This window comes from Rana temporaria, chromosome 3 (assembly GCF_905171775.1).
Source record: "Rana temporaria chromosome 3, aRanTem1.1, whole genome shotgun sequence".
NCBI lineage: Eukaryota > Metazoa > Chordata > Amphibia > Anura > Ranidae > Rana > Rana temporaria.
In genome coordinates this window covers 74,936,068-74,953,340 of record NC_053491.1, presented here as the reverse complement: position 1 = coordinate 74,953,340, position 17,273 = coordinate 74,936,068, and the positions used below count along the sequence as shown (strand labels likewise).

Here is a 17,273-nt window from a genome sequence, read left to right as displayed (position 1 = left end):
TTAGGGACTTTAGTTTTCATTCCCTTAACTTTTTAAAGTTACCGTATTTATCGGGGTATTGCGCGCTCCGGCGTATAGCGCGTACCCCTAATGTGGACCCGCAATTCCTGTAAAAAAAAAAAAATTTAGTACTTGGTTTTGGTGTCTTGCACGGCGGCCTCGTCGGGTCCGGCTTCGGTGTCCTCCCGGCTTCTCCCGCGCTGTCTCCCCGTCGAATCGCCGCTTCCCGCGCTCAGTTTGAACGCCTCCGCCGACGTATACCGAGTGCAGTACAGTCGGCTACATTCCACCAGGCTCGGCTTCGCTCGTGCTAACGCTCTGTGACGTTTATGCGTGAGCACGAGCGAAGCCGAGCCTGGCCGAATGTAGCCGAGTGTACTGCACTCGGTGTACGTTGGCGCATGCATTCAAACTGAGCGTGGCTATCGGCGTATATCGCGCACCCACGGTTTTCCCCTTATTTTAAGGGGGAAAAAAGTGTGCGGTATAAGCCGATTAAATATGGTAGCTAAGTAAAGTCTAAGTTGGCTTACACTGACCACCTAAACTTGTCTTGCACTACTTTCACTCAGTCACTTTCCTGGAACAAGTTTTTTCCAGATGATGATGAAGTCCTAGATGGGATATATGCTACTACCTTCAGTTAATTGGACACTGACCAGCCTTTTTGTACTTGACGTGGAACTAAACTCTCTCAATCAACTATTTAACCTTATGCTGCTAGAATTAGTAAATGGATTGTTATATTTACTAGTTTGCGTTTCTTTTCTTCAGTTACTTTTTGGTTTCCAGGCCTTGTATAAATCCCTGAATACATGCTTATGTGCCCCCCCAAAAATTTGCATAGTCTGCGAGATCTGTCATTGCATGCCTCCAAATATAGGGTGCTCCTGGCCCTGCTAAAAATCTCAAGGCAACCTTTTCCTGAGACACTTGGATAGCCCACAGCTGAAGGACTTGGCAATGGTCTCATTTTAAAACATTTGAAAGGACATATCAAAGAATTGCTTCTCTGAGGTTTAGCTGTCGGACTAGCATGAACCAGGCATCCCTCAACTTGTTTCTGCATGAGGAGAATCCCACAAGCAAAGTGGCTTTTTTTGGTGACCATTATCTCCATCAGGCGTATTTTCCAAGTTTCTTGTAAATAATGTTTTCTCATCTTGTGTAGCAATAAAGTGATCCTAAGACCCAGACCCTCTTCCCTCCCCAAGATGGTTCCGTCCTTTCACCTCAAAGATATCTCATCCATATGTCCTGCCCTGAAGCACTCCAGAGATTTCCTTTCATGTGTGGCAGCCTATGCCCTCAAATAGAAAGGCGATGGGAATTTTAACTTTCCAGTGTTACCTTAAAATTCTATATTTCTCTTATCACCTTCCAGGACGGCACACGAGAGATGATGGCTCCTCCCCACAGGAAACACAATCACTTAACAATTTAAAAGTCCCCACCCTTCCCCTTGATCCCCAGTATTGATTGTGTTTCTCCCGAACACATCGTCACGTTTGTTTTGTTTGAATACCTAGAGACCGGGGAGGGTCGAAGGTACCCCTGTTGAGACAGGTCTTAGGGAGGCCGGGGAGGGCTGAACTAACCTGTAGGCCTTCGGGTCTAACTCACAGGTCGCCCCAGGCGTGCACCAGCGCTCTGAGCTGCGGGGAGGCTTGCCATCGCTAGGGTGCAGAGGAAACGCCGCCATTTGAAGAGCTCTCTCTTCCCGGGTACTGCTTCCTACTTTTGGAAACATGGCGCTCCAAGCCTCTCTGAGTGAAGGTGGGCTTTTGCCTCACAGCGCAACCCGGAAGGAACGCCTAGAGAGCAGCATGGGCGGCGGAAGGGTCGGCTTGCGGATAGCCCCTGCAAGAGGTACCGACAGCCATGGACCCAGCCAAACCTCCTCATGGAACAGGAGGAGATGAAGGCATATGTGACTGCAAGCAGATCCAGGTCGGGGTGCAGTGAGTACAAATCCCCCTTGGAAAAGGAGGAGGGAAGGGAGTGAGAGCTCCTGGATTTCAGGGGTCTGGGATCCTGGAGCCAGCCAGGCAGGACTGGTTTTCTCACCTTACCCTTTCCCCTCCCCAGTACAAACCTGCAGTCCTGGGGGAGGACAAAGTAATATTATGCATATATGTATATCTCTTGTCTGGCAGAAACCCCCCAGCGGATCCCAGGAGATCCCAAATAAATGGTCTCCTGCCGCTACAAGGTATAGCTCCTCTAAAAATAAATATGTGGGTCATAAGATAAACTCCCACTCAAAATCCTTTTTTGCTAAGAATGCATGGATAACCTAGCAGAGAAAGGGACTCCTGCAATAATGGGGTATCTCTCATCTATACAGATGGAAAGACCGGCAACGGTTAAAACTTTCCGTGAAACTGCCAGGCAGTCAGTAACCTAAGGTCTGACATAAGAGGAGCTTATCCCTAGAGAAAACATATCCTCCCAGGAAGGCCTCACCTGAATAGTATCTAGTGCCCTTCCCCCGCTTCCATTCATTCCCTTTAGTCCGGGTAGAGGAAGCAAAGGACAGGGAGGATATGAAAAGCAAAGCTGAACAGGACGCCCCTTCACCCTAGAGGGTCTGGATGGACTCCTGCGGGCAATACAGGCCTCTGAGGAGATTATAGGAATCCCTGAAGGATTAGGGCCAGCTACCATGAATCTGACATATAGCTCATAATGGTGTTGTTAGATGTTTTTTTTTTTTAGCCCCCAAAAAACGTACCTCCTAAACTCTTAGGATAGGCCCGACAAGGGGGGCAGCTTATATATATATATATATATATATATATATATATATATATATATATATATATATATATATATTACCCCTGTGGGGGTTGCTTATTGTCTACAACATCTTCCCAGGTTCCAACCGATCACTTTCTCCTTACAATGCTGTTATACTTATCAGTATGTAAGGGTTAATCTGAATCTCTTGTGGCTCAGGCAACAAACCAGTGAAGCAGCCATACAGGTGTCTGATTGCCTCCAGCCTAAAAGTTATGGTCATCTCTTCACGAGAGACCTAATTGATTTCTGAGTCTGTGCTCGTTAAGACCGTAGAGACTAGGACTCGCTCCCACCTGTATGTGGACCAGCTACACCTACTCAGATCTAGGCAATAGTAGGTTAGCAGCTACCACTACTGTGGTATATTTAAACACCTCAGATTTCCATTATTTGGAACTACCAGGCTCCTCCACTGGGAGGAAGGATCAGTATCTGAGATTCAGGTTATGCCTAGGATAGGTCGTTGGCTGTCCGCACATCAGAAATACACAACATGGGGAGTCTTTTATCTTGTGTCATTTTGATATACATATATATACAGTATATAGATAAATATCCTATGATTCACCAAAAATTGATTAGGTAACGGTACGCTGTTCCTAGTCAAACGCTTAACACTGAATGGTGGGTGATGCCTCTATTACATATCAGCACAGTCGGATACATGACTGTATACTATTGCTCATCAAAAAAGTATGACATTGATTTGTCGGTGACACATCTATTATATAACGGCACACTATTGTTGTTCAGAAACGCACCACATTGAATTACTGTGGGTGAAATTTCTGTCGGATACAGGACTGTATACTATTGCTCATCAGAAAAGTGTGACATTGATTTGTCGGTGACACATCTATTATATAACGGCACACTATTGTTATTCAGAAACGCACCACATTGAATTACTGTGGGTGAAATTTCTGTCGGATACAGGATTGTATACTATTGCTCATCAGAAAAGTATGACATTGAATTGTCGGGGACACCTCTGTTATATTGTTATTCAGATACATACCATATTGATTTACTGTTGGTAAATATTTCTGGAGGTTACATGTCTGTACACTATTGCTTATCAGAAACGCATGACGTTGAGTTACTGATAGCGACTTTTCTGCTGATTATATGACTGTACAATTTTTGCTAAACAAAAACGCATAACATTGTATTATTGGTTATGATATTTATGTATTCAGATATGCACTGCTTCAAGGTTTCCTTTTGCTAGTGGCATCTCGGTTGATTAGAAGACCCGGCAAGGTTGCATTTAGTAACACACTGAGTTGTCGGCAACATTCTGTTGGTCATATAACTGTTCAAGTTTTTTTCTAATCAAAATCATTCACAACTTTGTATGGTGGGTTCAATGACGGTTTAACATTACTATCCAGAAACGCACAGCATTGGATTTTTGCTAGTAGCGTTTTTTCTATCGGGTATATGACTGTGTAGTGATGGTAATCAGGAATATACAATCTTACTGTCTGTAACATTTGTTGTCCTATACCCTGTTGTTTATCTGTAATGTGTTAATACCGCTCTCTGCTAGTTATGACTGCAGGTAGTATAGCACCAGCCATACACGGTTGAGGCCGCATTTGTCCTTCTTTGTTGTCTGCATGCAGCTGCAATTCATGATCATCAGAAATATACTATAGGTGCTAGTGTTATTTTCTGTTGATTTAGAGGACCGTACTGTGGTCAGAGTCAGGAATAGACAACACTAAAGTTGTTCTTGTCATCCCGTCTGGACTCTATTACCTGGGATCGCTGCAAATAGATAAAACACAGCAGTAGAAGGTGTCTGTGCCCTCCGCGTTTAATTACTCAGAAAAACACCATATTGGCTAGTGGCCTCTCTGTTGGATGCAGGACCTTATAACCTATTAAGCATCAGAAACTCACACTTGGAGCTTCTGTCCTTTCTCTGGGCTGAGGTTATATGGTATCTTATTGCATATTAGAATTACACAACATCCCTTGGTTGGTTTGTGTCTTCTCTATCCTACAGTTATCTGTATATCAGAAAACACAGCAGTGAAAGCTGGGGGTGTCTTCCTGCTTTGTGTTCCATGTTAAGTCTGAGCTTGCTACCCTTCGGAAATACAAGATTTATGACCTGTATTTCAGAGATGTTTTGGTCACTTTATTTCAGACCTCATTTTCCATGTACATGGAAGGAACAAGATTTCTGATTGCAGGCCTTTACTTCTAGGCATGCCAGAATTCCCTGGACCTTGGACCCAGTAGGGTTATAGGACACTGGAAGGAGGTCATAAAATCACCTATCAGGTTTTTTCTTAGTAGGAAAGGGGTAACGCTTTTAGGAGCTGTTTGCTTAAAAATTCAGCATCAGAATATTCTGACTGTTTCTCCCGATCCGATAGGTTTATGGCTCGGTATATGTTCTTCATGTCACCCCCTTGGACGAACTGGATGTGAATAACCAATATTCGTCTTTTACTCCTACTATAGCATTTGTCCCTTTATGGTAGGGATCTGTTTAACTTGACACTCCATTGGTGCTTGGAGTGAATCATGACCTCGAACACTGGATATTTACAGAATACTGTATTCTGTTGGCGTGTGGCACTCATGGGTTTACCCTGAGAATATAGGGTAAAAGGTGTCTGCGTGTTATACGCAGGGTGCGGTGAAAAGTTTTTTTTTTTTTCTTTCCCCGACACTTTTGTTTCTTTTCTGTTATATACCAATTAATGCAGTGGTTACTCGCAATTTAGTAACAGGCTCTTTTTCTGCGCAGTTTAATATATTGACTCGCAGAGTTATAAGGAGCCTGGGGTATATAGAACAATTTCACAGCCGACATGTCAGCATTCAGATGGGAAGAAACCCAGAAGTGGGGAATGACCAGGATGAGACCTACTTGCCAAACGCCTTGCAGTGCAGCCGTTTTGACCGGTCTAGCAGTGTGCGTTGGAGACAGAATTTTGTCCACGCGTATTGGCGGGCGCATGAATGAGCCACGCCAAGGCATCCTGTGGTCCTGACACTGACCAATAAGTGTCCTCACTATGAAGTCGCATGCATTCCAATAAATGGAGGTGGACAGGTGGACTGAAGGGAGTGCAGGAGCACACCAAACGCCTTGTTTAGTCACATACCTGTCCAGCCATTTGAATCAAGGGAATAAACTTCCCTTAAACCTAGTATCCTTGTTTCACCATGACTATGGCAAACAAAAAGGGGGACCCACAAGGATTGCCCATCAGGAGACCTTTTTTTCCTTTCTAAACCATTCTCCTGAACAGACTAGTGGCTTAAAACCAGATGTTTTGTCTTGGTTGATCAAAGTAGGTCCTTGTTTCACAGAACAAATGTCTAGATGGTCCTATGCAGCAGTGGCAGACATTATCGACCACGATGTCTAGAATATTGGCACAGCCAACCTTTCTATCCTAAAAAATACTCAGGCTCTCAGAATGTTTTTTCTTTAAGAGCACGTGCCACCTAGACCTTGCATCCAAAGAGGAGACAAGGGCATAGGTGGAGCAGACCTGCAGGTCATTTACATGATCCAGCTAGGATACCTTCATCACACACTAGGGAGTGGAGGTGGTGAAATAAAATCAGATTCTGACACCTAGCAGAAGACCTTGCAGGCAAGGGTCCCACCCTAAAGTAGGCCTTTTTGGTTCCTTGATTATCCTCTCGTGTGCCGTCCTGGAAGGTGATAAGAGAAAACCTACGTTACTTACCGATAACGTTATTTCTATGAACCTTCCAGGACGGCAGGCCTACTTCCCGCCCTATGTGGAGGGAAAAGATAAGCTAAACGCTAGGTGGTAAGTACCTATACGGAACAAGGTCCCTTGTGAACCAGTTCAGGATTACTTTATTACATACTGGGGATCAAGGGGAAGGGTGGGGACTTTTAAATTGTTAAGTGATTGTGTTTCCTGTGGGGAGGAGCCATCATCTCTCGTGTGCCGTCCTGGAAGGTTCATAGAAATAACGTTATCGGTAAGTAACGTAGGTTTTTTTATAAGGCAACACCAGTCAATTCCAAATCTTGTACAGGCCCTTCCCCCTCTGATCCCTATTTCTACTTATTGCACTGAAAGTGGGTTCCCAGCAAGACTTTTCCCAGTGTCCAATCACATGGTGGTAGCTGATTATACCCCATGGGCTTTGACTTCATATCCTGCGTCCTTTACCGGTACATCAATATGACGTTTACAGGGAAGTCAAAATGCCCATTTTTCTGCAATTTGTTTACAGTGTCCATTGCATGTTCTTTGCTGCTAATGTGATGTCTTTCTGGTTACTTTTTTAATTGGGTTTGTTTTTTTTTACATTTCTTCAGAGTGTATTATCTTGATAAATGGTGTATAGATGTGTTTAAGGTTTGTGTAGCTATATGTATAAATATAATTTTTCTTTTTTTAATGCAGCATTATAATGAGGGCAGAAACGTGCCCCCAGGAAGGGATAATACAGGGCCAAGAAAGGAATGGCATGGTCCAAATGCACAAGTGGGTGGATTTGACAACCGAAGAATGCCAGATGGTCGCAGTGGAGGCATGATGTCTTCTCATTCCAGGTTTGCATTTTTATTTTTTTTATTTTGTTCATGTAATCTATTTAGAAATCTGTGTGTATATGTACGAACATTAGTACAGTGACCTAACCACTAGAAGACCCAGGGGGTAGTATTACCTTCTCAATCAAATATTTGAACGCACTATTTTTTTTTTTTTTTTAACCACTTCAGTCCCAGAAGGATTTAGCTCCTTCCTGAACAAGCCCCCCCCCCCTTTTTTTTTTTTTTTTTTTTTTTTTTTAATATATATTATTATACAGCACTGCGTTGCTTTAACTGACCATTGCTCAGTCATGCAAAGTACCCAAACAAAATGTACCAAAAGAGCTTTCTTTTTGGTGGTATTTTATCACCTCTGCAATTATTTTTTGCGCTATAAACAAGTGACAATTTTGAGGGTTTCTTTGCTGTAATATACCAAAAAATATTTATTCCTCAGTGTAGGGTACTATGTATGCTACCTTATTGCAATTTTTTTTTTTACAAAAAAAAGGCATAAATCTTTGTAGATGCGATAACTTTTGTGCAAACCAACATACACATTGCAATTTTTTTTTCCAAAAAAAAAAGTGTATGTTGGTTTGCACAAAAGTTATCGCATCTACAAAATAGGGGATAGATTTATGCCTTTTTTTTTTTTTTTTTTTAATAGTAATCCGGATTTTCATTGTGACTGCGGCGGACAGATCAGACTTTTAACACTGTTTTGGGACCATTGACATTTATACAGCGATCAGAGCGAAAAAGCCACTGATTACTGTATAAATGGCAGGGAAGGGGTTAAACACTAGAGGGCAATCAAGGGGGTTCCCTCGGCATGTTCTAACTGTAGGGGGGGGTGGGCTTGCTAGAACATGGCACAGATCACTGGGAGCAGTAGATCCCTACCATGTTGCTAGGCAGAGCAGGGAAATGCCTTTGTCATCTCCTCGTTATGCCTCTCCGTGCCACGATCGCAGGCCACCGGCAGATATTGAGTATGCAGGCATGCTCTAGTGGCACCGCTACCCGCCAATGATGGAACGACATACATGTACGTAGTTTTGTGCACCTTTGCCACCGTTTATTTGCCTGAGCCGGTCAGCAAGTGGTTAACCTAGACATGCTGATCACTGTAATTCCCATTCTGTTTCAAATGAATGGAAGTTTTGCAAAGTTTTCTGAAACAGCCAGAACATGTAAATTTAACTTGGCTTTACATTAGGGTTGGAGTTGAACTTTAAGTTCTTATTCACATTGGGCATTCAGCCCCTGATATGAGGCTCCAGCATTTCACAGCTGTTGGAGGGCACAGGCGCGCACCGTCCAGCTTCGCTACCAGCTGTCTATCAAACTTTTCTGATAGTTTACTGCGGATGACTAGAGCACACTCGGCGGTATGCAAACAGTCTGCGTTCCAGGCATTGGCGCACATACTGCCCTGAACTGACTTGTCCAGCGGAAGCAGCTAACGAAGAGAATAGGCCCACCAAGTAGATTCTTAAACAGGATTTACTGAAGTTCCCGATCACCAAAAAATTGCACGTGTTTAGAAAGCACGGCGTGGCCCTCTTTCTCGGGGTGACAGACCATGAGGGGCACCCACTTTGCTCTTGAAACATTTTAACTGTTGGCGAAGAAAAATGTCAGTACATCCTATTTATTAGTCATCTTAATGTGCTTGCTTCTGTATGGTGCCGCTGTAAAGCCATGCATCCACCATTCAGAAGAGTCCTCTATAATGTCTATGTGGATGGTTTGATGAATTGTTATGCTGCCAGTGGAGCTGAATAGAGCGCCTGTGCCCTCCAGCTTAAATGCTGGTGCCTCGTGCATCATGCTAATTGTCCATGAGGCTTAAGTGGACTCTGATGGGTTGAAAAAATTGTTGGCTTTTTTTCCTTTTAAATTGCCCCTCCTTTGCAACCAAGCAATACATATCTTATAGTTTTGCTGATTGGTTACTAGGTATTATTGCACTTATAAAGGTGAGGTTTGAGAATGCTTTATGTACAATAATCATTAACCTGACTTTTTTTTATTTTTTATTTTTTGTACTAGTAATTCAGCCATCAACAGAGTTGTACCGATGCCGGGTGGATCCATGCAGCGAGGAAGTGGCTCTGGATTCAAGCCCTTTAAGGGAGCACCTCAAAGAAGATACTAAGTTTTTCACTTGCCTGGTTTTTGGAATAACTTATTCTTTTGTAAACTCTTCTGAATTTTGACAAGGGTTTTCTCATATATATATTTTTCTTTTTTTTTTTTCTTTTTTTTTACCATTTTAATTCTTTGTTTTATGATGGACTTTTAATGGTATAGTGAAGTTGTTCCTCGGGCAAACCATCCTTGGGCAAGCGGTCCTTGGAAATGACTTCTAACAGTATTTGGATCCAAATGTTAAGAATATTTTTCTTTTGTGCAAAAATATCATGAACAGACTTCACGGTGCAATGAACCTTCTCGGCCAGCACACCTGACATTGTATCGTTTCGATGGATTCAAACATTTTTCAGTGCAGAACCTGTAAAAATAGTACAATTTAGGTTTCTATTATGTGTAGGGAATGTAAAACTTTCCTAAAAGCTAGCAATCTTTTCTTCTCCTGCCCAAGGCTTTCATAAACAAAACACTTTTTTGACTGAATAAAATGTTCCGAAGTTCGTTGTAGATGTTGATAGCCTCACAGCCACCATTCAGCTACTGGAGTCTGGTTTTTAGAGCTCATAATAAGAATATTTTGGACTAAAATGGCTTTATCCTCAAACTATTTATAAGATAGAACACTGTCTGAATAAGTTTACTTGCGTAATAAAAATTAACTGAGCTTTTTTACTGAAGCAATATTTACCAATGCAATTATTTTTTTTTCCCCATAAGAATCACCATTTGGAAATGGTCTGTGATAGGCTAGATATTATCTGGTTACTGAGACGGTCGGTCTTTCAAGATGTAGTATAGTTTTTGTTTCATTTACATTTGAGCTTAAACATCATTAAGGTTCCCAATACTGTAGAATATTTTTTTGCACTTGTCTGGAATGTCAAGTTACACTGTGCTGTGATGTGAGTCCTGGCCATGACTTTTCTCCTCAATGTCTTGTAAAATTTTTAGGTGGTATAAAAATAAAGCTGGCATTCAGTTTTAAATGTGTTTTTGAGTTGTTTTTTTTGTATATTTGCTCCCCCCACTAATCCTTAGTTGTGGAGCACTTAAGAGTTCATGCTGACAGCCCTGCAATCTGTAGGAAGGTTAGTGGTGTCTCCAGTTTAATTTCACTCTATTGGTCTCCTATCCAAGAACATGCAGAAAACTCTTTAACTAAAATATTGTACTGCAGAGCATTTAGGGTGAATGCCTCTTCAGAACTGCCGTGAAACCCCTTAGCAAGGATGTTATTTGGGTCAAAGTGATTGTAAACCCTTTTTTATAACGTTATGCTGCAGGTAAGCCTATATTAAGGCTTACTTGTAGCTACCCAGGATATCTCCTAAACCTGCATGGTTTAGGAGATATCCCTGTGTCTGCATGTGCCGAAGTCATAAGCACATGCGCACTGGGGCAAACTAAAGCAATGGCACCTATGTGCCATTGCTTCAGTCTTCGTGCCGTTACTCTTGCGCGCATGCGTGAGAGTGAGGTCACCGCGGCTCCTGCCAATCATGACGCCGGAGTCGCGATACCCGGTAGTAACTCTGGGATGACATGATGGCCGGATGGGGAGACGTGGACCGCTGTGGGGGCTTCCATCGGAGGTAAGTAATACATAATGAGTTAGTATGCTGTGCATACTAGCTCGTTATGCCTTTGTCTTGCAGGTTTTTTTTTTTTGAGAACGGTTTACTTCCTCTCTAAGAGTGCTCATCTACCTCCGCAAAAAGTGTGAAGAATCGCCACACCCCTGGGGCAAAGGGTTCCTTTTCTGAACCAAAATAGTAGTTCATGTTCATGTGCAGAACTGACTGTAGACACAATGCAGCTTTGTGCATAGATAATATCTGGACATCTACACAAAGAACAAGGTGTCTGGCCAGTGCATTCCACCATATTTTGTGTTTTCAGAGCAGCCTTTCAAATGTCACTGCTTAGATTGCCAAACCTCTGTATATCCCCTGTGGGCCTTCTGAAGCGAAGGGCCATTCCAAAGCGAAAGGGCCATTACAAATTACTGTAGGGCAAAGGTTTCATTCATTTTTTATTTCAGCCTTTTCTTTTTTTTTTTTACAGTTCTGCAAAGATAAAATGGCATCTGGCCCAAATTATATCTCCCAGTCCTAAATGTCTTCTTTCAGGGCCTAAAAAATCTATATTGAGTCTATCAGGTCTGTCATAACTTTCCACCATCAGACTTTCTGGCTTCTGTACAGTAGACATCAAGGACACTTGGCTGCATATCCCTATTTCTCTTCCGTTCATGGACGGACACAGCAGCATTGACCTTGGGGTTATATATCCTTCCCTTCAGGAGAGACTAGGCAGAAAAAAAACAGCACTTCAAGTGTTAAAACACTTCCCTCAGTACAGCACCTCCCAGGGGGCGGGTCCCCGGGTACATCCCACTCTCATGCATCATGCAGCCTCAGTTTTATTCTGCCTAGCGTTAGAAGACATGGACATTTTTTGTTTTATTTGGATTTCCCTGCATTTTTGGATCTACAATCAACTGCCGACTGGGTGACAGGCTGGATTTTGATCCTTGTAGTCCCCCCATGTTCGGCAATCGAGCGTGTGCCAGCCTTTAGCTAGGCTGTCCACGACATGCCCCGTTGCTCCAGGGGTGGCCGGTGAGCTATATGCTACAGGGCACACATATGACCGGTCTATGGCTTTGTCACAGTGTGCCGGGTCGACAGCCATGCCGTATCTGCTGCGGACATTGGTTCTGTCTGGAATGCCTCCAGCCGGTGGTCGCAGGATGGGTAAGTAGTATCCCCTTGCCTTGGCAGGGTGGTTCGGCTGGTGCATTCCTGGGAAATCGATTGAGGGTTCGCCCTGCTTTCCTCTCTCCCTTCCTCTATCTCTTTCCCCATTCTGGGTGGCGGCTTTGAGGTGGGGGGTCCCCTGGGGGGGGGCTCTGTTACTGCCAGGGGCTGTGCTGCTGTGAGGTGCTATATTTTTTTTTCTTGCATTATGGTGCTGTGTATGCTGTACTGTTCTGCTGTGTGTTGCTGGGGTTTTAAAAAACGTGTATGGCTGCTATTTTACCGGGGTCGCGGTTCTATGTATCGGCGGCCATTTTCTTGTAGCCCACATGCTGTTTTTCTGCATGTCGGCGGCCATCTTGGAAACGCTTTTGGCCTCTAGTGCCCGAAATAATGGCGCCAAAGCCCGCAGAATACTTCCTGAGGGACAGCACGGACAGCGCTCTCCGCTCTTCAGCAGCGCTGCACTCTGGTCGGGGTGATAAGTCTGCTGGGGGGTCCCCTGCTCTCTGTTGCAGGCGGGAGGGTGACCTGTGGGTCCTGTCTTGCAGTACTATGGCGGCATATACAAGTGGGTCAGCATGGAGTCTGAACCAGAGGCTTCTACCCCAACCATGCCAGAGTTAACCCTGTGTCCCTGCGACCTCGGTGGATGCTATGGCAGCAGTCCTTGAGGCGTTTGTTGCCAGGATTGAAGCGGCAAGTGGCCAGAAGGGGGGTAAAAAGCGCCTGCTTCTGGGGATGTCTCTGACACGGAATCAGGCCCTGCCATTGCATTTGGCCCTGGTTCCGTTATGTCAGATGATGCAGGCTTAGATCACACGGACAGTGATGATGACTGCTTCAGGGTCGGCGCATGATAAGGAATTTGTTGGAGCTCTCATCACTGCAGTGCGGGATACTCAAACTTGAGGAATTTGGCGGAGGCATCAGATATGCCAGTCCCTTTTGGGTTCCGCAAGCCACCCCGCACCGCAAAAGTGTTTCCTTGTGTTCCATATCTGGAAAAATTGTTGTACAAGGAATGCGATCGGCTGCAGAATGTTTTTGCTGTTCCAAAATACTTTGCGGTCCGTTATCCTTTTGAGGAGGACTTTTTAAAAAAGTGGGTCTCTCCTCCGTCAGTGGACCCACCTGTGTCCAGGCTGATCAAGGCTACCATGTTACCTGTGGAAGGAGCTCCCGCTTTTAAGGATCAAGCAGATAGAGTTGAGGCTGTGGCCCGCTCCATGTTCACAGTAGTGGGGTTGGCGGTGAGACCGGTTTTGGCCGGGGCTCTGGTGTCGCAGACACTTACCGAACAGGCAAAGTCCTTGCTGCAGGAACTGGAGGCGCAGAATGCTTCTGAGCTTTGTGTGGACCTGGCTGAACAGTTGGTACAGGGCCTAAAGTTTGTCTGTGAGTCGGCCCTGGATACGCTCCCTTTGCTCTCCAGGGCCTCCGCGTTGGTACTACCCTGCCTCGTGTGGCTGAAGTGTTTGGTCTGCGGACCAGTCTTCTAAAAAGGTTTTGGTGGACTTACCCTTTAAGGGTGAACGGCTTTTTGGGGCATCCCTGGATGACACAGGTGGCAAGAGCACTCTGCTCCCACAATCTTGAAGGGAAAGGAGCCTCGCCGTAAGCAAGGACCCCTCCTTTACTGCCCCAAAGGGGTTCTTTCGCCCGCCAAGTGCGACAGGAAAACGTTTCCAGGGAGCTAAAGCGCCTGCTGAAGGGCAAAAGCGCCCCTGGTACCGCAAGCCCAACAAGCCTGCTTCTGCATGAAGGTCTGCCCCCGCATCTCGGGTGGGGGGGGCGGCTTCGCGGCTCGGTGGAGGTCTTTCCTTTCCGACCGTTGGGTTTGCGACGTAGTTTTCTCGGGGGTACAAGATAGTTTCTCTCTTGCCCACCAAACAGATTTTTTTCCCTCCAACCTCCCGCTTCCTCCGGGTTGCTGACAGGAGCTGTCCATAATCTGCTGGTCAGGGGGGTGGTTGTACCAGTTCCTTCAACGGAACAGTTTCAGGGGTTTTACTCCAATCTGTTTGTACTCCCCAAGAAGGAAGGGGTCTGTCCAATCCTGGACCTCAAGGCCCTCAATTGTTTTGTCAAAGTGCAAAAATTCAGGATGGAGTCGATTTGCTCAGTTGTAGCAGCGCTCCATCAGGGGGATTTCCTAGCATTCTTGGATATCAAGGACGCGTACCTGCATATCCCCATATGCGCAAAACACCAGAGCTTTCTGCGTTTTGCGATCGGAGAGGACCACTTTCAATTTGTGGCCCTCCCGTTCGGCCTGGCCTCGGCACCACGGGTTTTCACCAAGGTGCTCGCTCTGATTCTGGCCCTGCTGAGGCAGCGAGGGATCGCTATTGTAGGATACCTGGACAACCACCTTCTGAGAGCTTCTTCAAGCTCAGAGTTGGAAGAGGATGTGTATCACCTGTCAGCCGACCAAATTCTCTGAGGGTTTATTGAATACCCAGAAGTCAGTACTGGTACCATCTCAGCAGCTGGAATACCTGGGGTTAGTCCTGGACTCCTCAGAGGCGAGAGTTTTCCTCCCAACGGAAAAACTACAGACTTTAGTCTGCGGTGCAGCGGCTGACTACCCAGAAATTGACGTCGCTTCGCTTTTGCATGAGTGCTGGGTCTGATGGTGACCTCTTTCGAGGCAGTGCCGTATGCCCAATTTCACACTCGAGCATTGCAAAAAGATTGTCACGTTGGGACCCCCCCTGGTCTCTGGATTACCAGATTCGGATGAGTCGCCTGGTCCGGTCCTCCCTAGTTTGGTGGCTGACATCTCTGGCACTTTGGGCCGGAAAATCATTTCTGCCATGCCATTGGACAGTGATCACGACGGGTGCCAGCCTCTCTGGCTGTGGGGGGGGTCTGGGGTGTCCAGTCAGCCCAGGGGCGCTGGACTCGGGAGTCCCGCCTACCAATCTATGTACTGGAGCTCCGAGCGATCAAGTTGTCTCTCCAAGTGGTCTTCAGGACCGACCGGTCAAGATCCAGTCCAACAACGCCACGGCCGTGGCATACGTCAATCAGGGGGGCACGTGGAGCTCGGCTGCAGCGACAGAAGTCGCGCACATCCTCCGGTGGGCCGAAAGGTACGTTCCGGCTCTGTCGGCTGTGTACATTCCAGGGGTGATGAACTGGCAAGCTGACTACCTAAGTCGGCAAACGCTAGACCAAGGAGAATGGTCGCTACACCAGGAGGTGTTTCAGAGTCTGTGCCAAAGATGGGGCATTCCAGACGTGGACTTTCTGGTGTCCCGTCTCAATCGGAAGGTGTCACGTTTCGTGGTCAGGTCAAGGGATCCGTGAGCGGATGCGTTGGTGGCACCATGGGGGTGGGGGTCACTATCGCCTAATCTACACCTTCCCTCCTCTGAAGCTTCTTTCTCGTGTGCTGCGCAGAGTGGAAGCCGAGGGGATACTAACAATCCTGATCGCTCCGGATTGGCTGCGCCGTCCCTGGTACGCGGACCTGGTGTGTCTGGTGGCAGACGTCTGTACCCTGGCGTCTGATCTTTCACCCTGCTTTACAGTTGCTGGCTTTAATGGCGTGGCTGTTGAGAGCCAGGTGATGAAGGATCGAGGCCTGTCGGGCTTGGTGGTCTCTACCATGTTACGAGCACGGAAGTCTACTTCACAAAATATTTACCATCGTACGTGGAAGGCCTACATCGCCATGTGTGAAGAGATGAAATGGCACCCCCGTACGTACATACATGATGTCCTGGATTCTGCTGTTCTTACAGCGTGTAGTGTATCCGGCTCTCGCCTTAAGTACGATTAAGAGTCAGATTTCGGCTCTAGCTGTCTACTTTCAGAGACCCTTGGCGGCGCACTCCCTGGTGCGTACGTTTGTGCAGGGGGTTCAGCATGTAGCCCCTCCTGTGCGCCCTCCACTGCCTCCATGCGACTTGAATTTTTAGTCCTTTCGGTGCTTTAAGAAGCTCTGTTTTGAGGACATACGGAAGATTCCTCTGTTGACTCTGTCCCAGGAGGTTGTTTTTCTGGTGGCGATTACCTCGGTCAGATGAGTATCGGAACTGGCAGCCTTGTCATGCAAGGCTCCTTACTTGGCCATCATAAGGATACAGTGGTGCTGTAGCCACAGCTGTAATGCTGCCCAAAGGGTGTTTTGGATATTTACATTGAGGATATTGTTTTGCCATCCTTATGTCCTCGGCCGAAAAACACGAAGGAGGCCACTTTACATTCCTTGGATGTGGTTCGAGCCCTACGGGTGTACTTATCTGCTACGGCGCTGTTTCGGAGGTCGGACTCACTGTTTGTGTCGGTGACTGGTCCTAAGAAGAGTCTGGTGGTCTCGTCGGCCACCATTTCTAGGTGGATCAGACAGGTCGTGCTCCAGGCCTATGCCCTAAAGGGGCGGGCGCCTCCCTTTCAGGTTACGGCGCATTCGATTGGTGCCTTTTGGGCTTTCCGTCATCAAGCGTCTGTTTTACAGTTGTGTAAGACAGCGACCTGGTCGTCAATCCACACCTTCTCAAAGGTTTACAAGGTGGATGTGAGTGCATCTTTGGATGCCTCCTTTGGCTGCAAGGTTTTACAGGTGGCAGTTTAAGGTTGAAGTTCCTCCATTGAACTCTGGTTTGTTTGGGGTGAAGCTTGGTTTGCTGTGTCCCCCCCCCCCCCCCCAAATTTTTTTTTACACTGCTTGGGGATGTTCTTAAGGTCAATGCTGCTGTGTCCATCCATGAACGGAAGAGAAAATAGGATTTTTGTACTCACCGTAAAAATCCATTTCTCTGAGTTCATGGACGGACACAACAGCATTGACCTTAGGGTTATATATCCTTCCCTTCAGGAGAGACTAGACAGAAAAAAACAGCACTCCCAAGGTCAATGCTGTTGTGTCCTTCCATGAACTCAGAGAAATGGATTTTACGGTGAGTACAAAAATCCTATTTTTTTTTTCTTGCGCATTAGGATTTTTTTTTTTTTTGATTTGCTGTGTCTTTTTCAGTTCCATTCAGTTTTCT

At 45.9% G+C, this 17,273-nt stretch overlaps 1 protein-coding gene across 7 annotated transcripts in view; it reads left to right on the top strand.

Moving 5' to 3' along the window:
* The window catches only part of SLTM (SAFB like transcription modulator), an 89,507-nt gene extending 79,010 nt beyond the window's left edge, over positions 1-10,497 (top strand). For all 7 annotated transcript variants that reach the window (XM_040342772.1, XM_040342771.1, XM_040342770.1 and 4 more), the window contains 2 exons: positions 7,221-7,369; positions 9,410-10,497. In XM_040342772.1, coding sequence (XP_040198706.1) covers positions 7,221-7,369; positions 9,410-9,515 — 255 coding nt within the window. In that variant the 3' untranslated portion in view covers positions 9,516-10,497. The remainder of the gene's footprint in view (positions 1-7,220; positions 7,370-9,409) is intronic.
* Positions 10,498-17,273: the final 6,776 nt, after the last annotated feature.